Raw genomic sequence first — 10058 nt, 5'->3', positions numbered from 1 at the left:
TTGTTTCAAAGACAGTGACTCTTTTTATTTTGAATTTGTGGTACAATTATGTAAGGTCTTGGATTTGCCGCCACCAACCAAATTCCCACCTCCAGACTTAATTTCCCCATTATGTTAAAATAGTATAGTTCTTCATATCAAGTCATAAATCCATCAGTCTATTATTTAAATGTGTCCCAACATTACTGGTACAGACAACCCAGATATGAAGATATGAGACAATATGCATCTCTACTTCCACATCAAAGACTGACTCCCAATGAAACTGTTGAACATATCTAGACAATGGAATGCTGGGCTGTCTGACAGAACAACACCTTTGAAAGACACATTGTGTGAAAATTTCAAAATTTTAAGCTTAAAAACATCTGTTTGGCCCTTCAAGTCTGTACTCTAGGCAAAAGAGCTTGGATTTTTCTGAAAATTGTGAAGGATCTTTAAGGGCTTTCAGAAGAGAGATGACATTTATTCAGTTGACATGAGTAGTGACTCTGTCCCTGATAGTGTTACCTCTACACAGGGTTTATTCAGTGATTTGAGAAAATTGGCTTTATCAAACTGTTTGAGAACCCAGCAAAGTAGACAAACAAAAAAGACCCATGTAGTCTCCCACCTCCTCCCACCAAGTGGATACTGTTCTTGGAAAACACAGCACAAGCCTACCATAGGATCTTGACGCTCTTTCCCTGCCAGTAGCTCTTACAAGAATTAAAAATGTGAAACCTGAAACTGACAGATGAGAATCTCCATGACATTGTTCTGGGCAATAATATATCTATACATTGTCAATGATGGAAATCTGCATCAATGGGGAATGAAAAATTCCCATGATATTGGTCTGGGGGATGACTTTTGATGTGGCATTCAACTCACCATTTAGGAAGACTCCATCCCCTACCACAGGACCCAGGTTTGATTTCTGGCTTCTCCTCTTCTGATCCATCTTCCTGCTAGTTTACACCCTGGGAGAAAGTGGGCTGAAGGACTTGGGTTCCTGCTACCTGCTTAGGATATCTGAGTGGAACTCTGTGTTCTGTTCCAGCCCCAGCTCTTGTGGGTCTTTGAAATATGAATTAGCAGATAGAAGAATTATTATCCAAAGACAAAAATGGTACATGTTGACTATGGCATAGGGGAAAAGAGAAATCGTGCACATTTTAGTACAAATGTAAAACAGTGCAGCATTTATGGAAACCAAAATAAACATTCCTGGATTAAAAAAATTATAATTAACATATAATTAACATATATGGCTTGACAATCTCAGATCTGGTTATACAGCTGAAGAAATTGGAATCAATATGTCAAAAAGATATCTATACCCCCATGTTCATGGTGCCATATTCATAATAGCCAAAATATGAAGGATACTACCATCTTCATCAAGGGTTGAATAAAGAGAACACGAAGGAGCCAGCGTTGTGGCCTAGCAGGGTAGAACCACTGCCTGTGATGTTGGCATTGCACGCTGGTGCTAGTCCAGGATGCAGCCACTCCACTTCCAACCCAGCTTCCTGCTGATTCACCTAAGAAAGCAGCAGAAGATGATCCAAAGTGTTTGGCCCCTACACACATGGGGGAAATGCAGAGGAAGCTCCCAGCTCCTGGTTTCTACCTTCGGCCTGACTTAGTCGCAGCCGTTGAAGCCATGTGGGGAGTGTCCAGCAGATGAAAGATCTGTTTGTTTATTTTTTATTTTTAAAGACTTATTTATGTATTTAATTTATTTATTTGAAAAGCAGAACCATAGAATAAGGAAGAGAAAAGAGCTACAGATCCTCCATCCACTAGTTCACTCCACAAACGGACAAATGACTAGAGCTGAGGCAGCTGCAAGCAGGTGGATCAGCTGGATCCCAAACCAACACCCATGAGGGACGCCGGCATTGCGAGTGGCTTTACCCACAACACCACAGTTCATCCTCAAGATTTTCTCTCTCTCCCTCTATCCATGTGACTCTGCCTCTCAAATAAATAATCTCTTTTTAAAATAGGTGAATAGTTTTCACCCATTTTGTGATCTGCACCCTCATAAGTGAATCTGAATGATAACCACTATCTTTGAAATAAGTCCAGCACAAAAAGACAAATACCATATCACTTCACTGGCATGCAGAATCTGCAAAAATTACAGAGATAGACTAAAACAATGAGTTCCAGAAGCTGGGAGAGAAAGCAATGAGAGAATGGTGTTGGCCAAACGATAAAATTTCTTAGGAACTCAGAAGATAACACAATGAATACATTTGTAGAGAGAACCAAACCAGATGAATTATGAAAGTTATAGAATGAAAAAATAAAGGCCACAGCAGTGATGACATGAAATTGATGATATCGAAAGTGGGAACTATAAGAAGAGTTGGGCAGGCAGACTGTGTACTCTCATTTTTGTCATGTCATAATAGTTTTTCAGAGACTATTAAATGTTGACAGCATTATGTGTATGAATATATGTATATGTGTATATTGAATAGAAAAAATAGCCTTAAAATTAACAATAACAAAAATCTCAACTAATGACAGAATGAAATAAAGCTGATACAGGGCCTTCAAAATATTCATAGAATGCGTATTATAACAAAATTACATTTGATTTCAGAAGTTGAGTTCCAAAATAAACACATTTTAATTCCACTTTTTTTGAACTTTATAGAGTACTCTCATGTATATATGTGATTTTAAAACTTTTCTTATCTAGTTTTTAACTGATAATAGTTTTAAAGCAATAATTTGAGATATTTATTATTACTCTAAAGGATAACCATGAACAGATGAAAACATAATAAAATTCCCTTATTGTTAAAGAAAAAACGCCTTTTGAATGCTCCACAAATACAGGAATTATATGCAGAATGGCTATCTGAAATTATTTTATGTATGAAGAGGAAACTGAAGTTATTAACTATACCATGGCTATGTATGATGATATTGCCACAAAGTATCTAAGTAAATATTTAGTGACAAAGGGCCATCTTACACTCAGATGCTTCAGAAAAAAAAATCATCTGTATAGGAAAGGATATGTACATGCTTGAGTATGCTTATCTTGAGAAAGAAATAATAAATACAAAAGCAAAGAGGAAAAGTAAAATATTAACAGGTGAATCTGAGCAAAAGGTGTATAGTGGTCTTTGTATTATTTGTATGCCCTAATACATTTATTTTCCTAAAGTTAAAAATACTGCAATGAAAACGTTTTAAGAACAAAATTACTTAAAAAGCAATGATCACTTTGATGAAATCAGAAAACCAAGGTTAAAAAACATTTCTAACGTTTATTGTTGAATTAGTTTTTCCAGGAGCAGCTCTCAACCAACAGCTGCTTCACACAAACACGTTCCCAGCTTCCACACGCTTCAAGTGGTACTGCTCTGACTCATGCATTTCGTACACTGATAACCCTAATACCTCCAGCAGGATCACTGCTCAGTTCATCACTGCTGTGATCTTCTGCTAATACTAAAGCTAATAATCCAGGAAATGGGTGTTACCCACATGGAACCCTCAGAGCAACCACTAGAACAGACAAAAATATATCCACTGGCAAAATAAAAAAAAGATCAGTCACAGTCTTTTACTTTGATTCATTCTGCCTTCCCAACTCCATTATAAGAGCTCCCTTTGTCTCCCAAATGAATTGTTTGCAGTTCAGTCCTTGTCCTGGGGTTTATTTTTGAAGGAAAAACAAAAGACTGCTGGTGCCAGGTATGGTCCTTGGGATATAGATTGTTAGGGTGAAATTCTGTGGTGCGATTACTCTGGACAGAGGGAAACAGTAACTCATTGCTGATGGACTAGGATCATCACAGCCACTGGTAACTCCATTGTCACTATTATTCACCTGTGGTGAGTTGCAATGGAGTACAGTGAAAGGAATGTGCTGTCTTGGGTAGTTATCTCTTGCACATAGCAGAGGTGGGGAGCAATGATAACTATTGGGCTGATGAACTGATAGAGTTCCATGTCACGAAAGGAATTCAGATCAGTTCTAACACAGGACATTCTGTATAACAGATGTAACAGTAACACACACACACACACACACACACACACACACCCATTTGAATTGGAAACCAGATTGTATGAAAACTCAACCCGAGAACTGGATGGTGAAACATAATAACCAGGAAGTTGAATTCACAGCTATGCAAGTCAGGACTTGGACAGGAAGTGTTGGACCTCGGGAATCGGGAGCAGGGCAGCTGTGTGAATGTGCTGCCCAGGGTCCATGGGCCCTGAAGTTTCTGAACCTGGAGAAGGCTGCCTTTCCCCTTTGTCTTAAGAGCACGTGTGTGAGGGTTTTCCCAAGATCTAGGCCTGCCTCCTCTCGTGAAGTTTAAACATAATAATCAAGGGTTGGGCTCAGAATGCTGTGTTCCAAGGGCTGGAGAGAACTGGTCTGCTTTGGGGGAAAAAATAATTTTTTGTAATTACTCACTGATAGAACAACAGCTACCTTGTGGCTCCAGTGGCGCAATCGGTTAGCGCGCGGTACTCATAAGAACAACAGCTACCACATGCCAGCCAGCACTAGGAAAATGTGGCGAGATAAATATACATACACATGGATTTAAAAATGCCTTGTACCAAAATAAATTTTTCTTCTAGTTGATTTTCCATGAGCATTTGAGGTTTCCACATTTATCTTGAGCATAATACTGTTATAATACGAGAATATAATAGGTAGAATATAAAAGCATTAATTATAGAGATTTTAGCTTCATAAGCAGCTGAGTAGTGTGGAAAGCTGACATGGCTTGAGGCTTTTCAAAGTTATGCCACCACTGAACATACAAAGAATGCAGAAGAGGGAGTCACTCTTCTTGTTCTACTTAATTCAGCATTTTAAATCCCATAGAACTCCTAGAGAATGACTATCGATTTCCCTAGTTCAATTAAGCAGTCATCTTAACGACATAAGATCATTTAAAAGTTTTCTGTAACAAGCTCGATAGTGATTTGGGAAAATGTATGTTTTTGTAATCTATCTAGGAAAAAAAAGATCAAAATTACTCTCCATTTATGTGAGATGAGCAAAAACATTCACTTGAAATGTCCTAAGGCTGTGTTAAATCTCCTACCATTTTTCATACTCTGAAGGTATGTGGCCATCTAAGCAGCTTTAGGAACATTATGTTAATCCATTGTTTTGGTAATATCATCATGACATAGCACATTACACTAACAGATTCTAGAGTTTTAGATATTTTGGTAAAATGCATGTAACAAACCACACTGAGATCCAGGAGACAAATTCTTGAGTTTAAATTCAGTGCCACTGCCACACTAGATTGTCTCTGCAAAGTGAAAATAATGAAGAAAAAGGCCAATGTCTAGATAAACCTATTTGAGTTTTGGAAGTAACACATTTCAAAGCTAGGATTATTTCTCAGGTCCACACAGGAGAGCAGTCTGAGGCAGTTTCCACTCACAGCACACACCATCCTGGTACGTGGGCCACCTGACACAGCAGACTTTCTGGTAGTCACAGGCAGGGAAAGGTGCAGAGCTTATTAAACCCCCAGGGGGAAATGAGCTTAGACACTGAAGTTCAACAGCTAGTCCATGTCATCTACTGAAAACAACTTTAAGGCTCTGGAGAAAACACTCCGAGTCTGTTCCTGGGCTATGACACACAAGAAACGTACAGTGGAATGTGGCCATGCGTGCAGGCCTGCCCGGATTGAGCTGGTCCCGTCAGATCTGCCAAAAAATGAGGTTAGACAAGTGTAGCAGCAGTCTGTTGTTAAGTGAAAATAGCACACCTGGATTGAGCCCAAATAGAGCTTACAGCCTAAACAAACACAAATAAGTTCTCCTTACCTAGTTGCAGTATCATTTCCCTACACTTAGCAAGTCAACAGATTGATACACATCCTTCATAGGTCACCTGTGCTCATACATTTTATACACGATAGAGGCTTTTGCCTTTTACAAAATGTGATCAGTGCTGTACAGTAATCTACAAGTTGATTTTTTTATCTGTGATTTTATACCACAGACCTTGCCCTGCTAGTCCATAAATATCTCATTGTTTGTTGCTGTCTATTTCATGAAAAAAATTATATTTTCCCTTTTTTCTGATGAATAATATGTCTCCCCCTGAGTTTTCTTTGTCTCCTACAGAATGTTGCAACATAGGTGACCCTTAAGCTTTGGAAAACATATTCCTGTGCCCTTAATTTACTTAAAAAGCAATTTCTGAATCAAAACCATTTAAACTTACAATATTCAGTGGAAACTACAACATTACATTGTGAAGAATAGAATCACACCATCTGCATGACGTGACGGAGACAAAAGCCAAATTCTCACCAGCGAAAGCTGTTAGCGTTTCATCCACACAAAGCACTAGCATTGGCATTTTAATATTTCATTTACTTGATCAATTATTATGTTGCAATTTTTCCATGTATTTCTGATCATTTGAATTCCCTTTCTTGTGACTGACTTGTTCGTTTGTGGATCCTTTATCTGTTGTGTTTATTGTCATTATAAACTTAAAGTTGTTTTTCAAATATCAAGAATATGATTTCATTGTTGACACGGGTACACAGATATCTTCTCTAAATTTATTTTTTCCTGTTTGATACTAATTGCAGCGTTTTCATATTTTCTTCTTATTTCATGTCTGGATTAAAAAAGTGCTTGCGCACAAATGTTCCACTCAGTTTTCTTCTCGTATAGTTGTACAGTTGTATTGTCAATTCATCTCTATATTATTTTTGAAACCTCCATCGAGCCACAGAAGAACATTGAAGCAGAATAATAGTCAAGAATATCTCCATCTTTTCAAATTATCTGCGAATTGGGAGATGCAGAATTCGTGCATTGTCTCTGATTCTCATTCCAATATATTTTTCATGGTCTATTTTGTGCAGTATGTACGGCACAACACAAATGAAATTCTATCTTACCTACCTGTTGGAAAATATCCCCTCTCCAATGTTCTCCAGAAGGCATCTTTCACCTCCTTGTTTCTCAAGCTGTAGATGATGGGGTTCAACATGGGAATCACTACAGTGTAAAACACAGAAATCACTTTATTGATATCCAGGGAAGAGTTTGAGCTAGGTCTGACATAGACAAAGAAAAGAGTTCCATAGAGGATGGAGACAGCGGTGAGGTGGGAAGAGCATATTGAGAAGGCCTTCCACCTCCCACCGGCAGTCTGGATCCTGAGGATGGACAGCAGGATGCAAATATAGGAGACCATGATGATCAGACCACTGAGGACCCCAACAGCTCCTGCCAAGGTGAAAAGCACCAACTTATTAGTCCAGGTATCTGCGCATGCTAAGGAAAGCAGTGGGGATATATCACAGAAAAAGTCATTGATGATATTGGGACCACAGAAGGGTAAGCAAAAAGTCAATGTCGTATGGGTCATGGTGCTTATAAGAGCCATGGCATATGGCCCTACAATCAGCTGTACACAAACCCCCTGAGACATGATGAGTGTGTACAGCAAGGGCTTGCAGATGGCTATGTACCGATCATATGCCATGGCAGCCAAGAGGAAGCACTCCGTGGCCACAAAGAGACCAAAGAACCACATCTGTGCAGCACAACCCACAAAGGAAATGACCTTTTGCTCTGCAAAGATATCACCCAGCATTTTAGGAGCAATGGAAGAAGAGGAGCACATATCAACAAGGGACAAGTGGCTGAGAAAAAAGTACATAGGAGTGTGAAGTTTGGGATCAAGCCATATGAGAGTGATCATCCCCATGTTACCCCCAAGGGTGATGAGATAAATAAAGAGAAGCGTGACAAATAGGACTATCTTCTGGTGGAGCAGATCCGTGAGGCCCAAGAAGAGAAATTCAGTCACTGTCGTCTGATTCTTACTTTCCATGAGTCCCTGCAATCTGTCAAAGAAAAAGAATTATTTTTATGACTAAGTTGTTTTAAATGATCCATAGCAAGCATTGTGAAATATCATTGAAATGGAGACAAGATTGTTTGGCTACCAGGTCTCAGAAGCTGTGCAGAGACTAAAAAATTATGTAACTTACAATTGATATCTGAATTCTGTTCCCATTCCAGTAAGAAGAATCCAACTACATAATCCGGGCCTCTCTCAGATCTTACTATTTTCAAAATTAGAAGTAACAGAATAATAGAATTCACTTAGTAATACCATTACTGGAAAGCTTGTAAAAACAAAAGTTCAGATCCTAATATTTGACATTATGGAAACGTCATGCAGGAGCCCCTGTTATAACAGATGCTCTGCGAATCCAATGGTATTAAGACAGAGTGTATGTGTTTATTACTTTGCTCCTTTCCCCCTTTATAAAAAGATGTGCAGAGGACAGAACACACCCTGACGAAGAGATTGAAGAATCGCAGAAACAAATGATAGTTGCTCAGACTCATAAAGTTGCACTCCTAAAAAGGGAGACCACGTTTATCGTATGTGGCAGATGCAAAGTAAAAAAAAAAAAAAAAAAAAAAAAAAAAAAAAAAAAACCACCAAGAGGTAAGGATATAAAATGACAGGCTGAGAGGAAAGGGTAGGGAATAGAAGTCTGGAAACAGATCTACCACACTATCTAGTCATTACACTCCTGGAAACTAATCCAAAGAAAACAAAATTGGCGTATGAAGGCATCAGTGTACCACCACGTTTACAGCAGCTCCAATCACCATAGCTAAAGTATGGGAACAGCCCAGAGTCTCATCAATTGATGACCAGATGAAGAAACTGCAGGATAAAGATACACAACAAAATACTACCACTCAGCCACAAAGAAGAATGAAACTCAGCCTTTCACAACAAAATGGGTGCAATTATAGATTATGATGCTTAGCAAAATAAGCCAATACCGAAAAGACAAACATCATGTGTTTTGGCTGATACCCAGTAGTTAATACAGAGTACCAAAAAAATAAGTGGATGAATAAAACTGACATATTCTGATTTGATTCTTGTGGTCAGCCCTCGTGTATACTTCTGTGGATCGGTGCTCTCTATTCCTGTTATTGCTGAGTTTTAGGCTTAGTGGTACATTCAGCCTGTGCTTATAACGTCAGTTCAGATTATGTTATTGCAAAAATTAAAAGGAAAATAAAGGAAGAAAAGAGGGAAAATTTGGGGTAGGGACGGAAAGGAGCAAAATATAATTGTCTTCTTAGAATTATATCTACTGCATACAGGAAAGATGCTCTCTTTATATTAGTAAAATATTTCTAAATAAAAATTCTTAAAGCGGAAAAAAGAGACGCTCCCAACTGTACGCTCACCAAAAGAATATGATATCCTAGAAGGATGTGACAGACCTGCCTTTGCAAGCAAGAGATCTGGCTAATGTTAGACAGAAGCTTGTCTTCATAATTGTCTAGAAAAGTAAGCACCTGCTGAGTTAAATAACAGAGAATTTTTTGAAGCAATATCCTGCAGTTTACATATTCTTTTAAGGTATACATCTTGAAATACATCAGGAAACATCAACCGTAATAAATGTTACAATAATACATGTCGAATGTGTAATGCTTTATGCAGGAAAGGCACCAAGAGAACAGTATTGTGTGTTTTATTAGTTAAAGAATAAGTTAAGGTGCTTAAACTTCCTGAAGAAGCTCATTGTGTAGGATAATTTATACAAGAAAGTCTGGTTTATGCATCATAATCACTTCAATTTATGTCCCCTGCAAATAGATGAAAAATCGGTAAGCCCCTTGAGTTATCTAGCATAATGTAGGGATTTAATAAATAAGATTTCAAACAGTTCATCTGGATTGCGTCCACTCCATTTACTTTCTCCCTATCATGAGTATCCACCTAGTGTTATCTGGAATACATCTTCAGTGGTCACCAGACAGTTATAGACTTGAACAGGGACACTCTAAGATAGGATTAGGGACATAAGTGGTAGTACAGGCTGATTCTAGTCTTAATCTATGTAGGATTTTTTTGTTTATTTGAACGTAAGTCATCTTGTTTCTTCTAGAAAGTGAGGAAAATAATCTTTGTGCCCTTTCCATCGCTATATTCTGTGATCTTAAAATTTCTCATGGACTTTACATTACCTTTAATTACATTTAAGAAATTT

The 10058-nt window shown here is 38.1% G+C and overlaps 1 protein-coding gene across 1 annotated transcript; it reads right to left on the bottom strand.

Annotated features, from left to right (window-relative positions):
* Nucleotides 1–6913: 6913 nt before the first annotated feature.
* Nucleotides 6914–7858, bottom strand: LOC101529044 (olfactory receptor 5G3-like). The gene has a single exon (XM_004585520.2). It carries the CDS (start codon nt 7856–7858, stop codon nt 6914–6916), a length of 945 nt encoding a protein of 314 aa, XP_004585577.2.
* Nucleotides 7859–10058: the final 2200 nt, after the last annotated feature.

This window comes from Ochotona princeps, chromosome 4 (genome assembly GCF_030435755.1).
Source record: "Ochotona princeps isolate mOchPri1 chromosome 4, mOchPri1.hap1, whole genome shotgun sequence".
Classification (NCBI taxonomy): Eukaryota; Metazoa; Chordata; class Mammalia; order Lagomorpha; family Ochotonidae; genus Ochotona; species Ochotona princeps.
This window is presented reverse-complemented; position numbering and strand designations above follow the sequence as displayed.

Excerpts from the sequence above, each read along its gene's own strand:
- LOC101529044 (XM_004585520.2), bottom strand. The coding sequence starts at position 7,858 with ATGGAAAGTAAGAATCAGACGACAGTGACTGAATTTCTCTTCTTGGGC.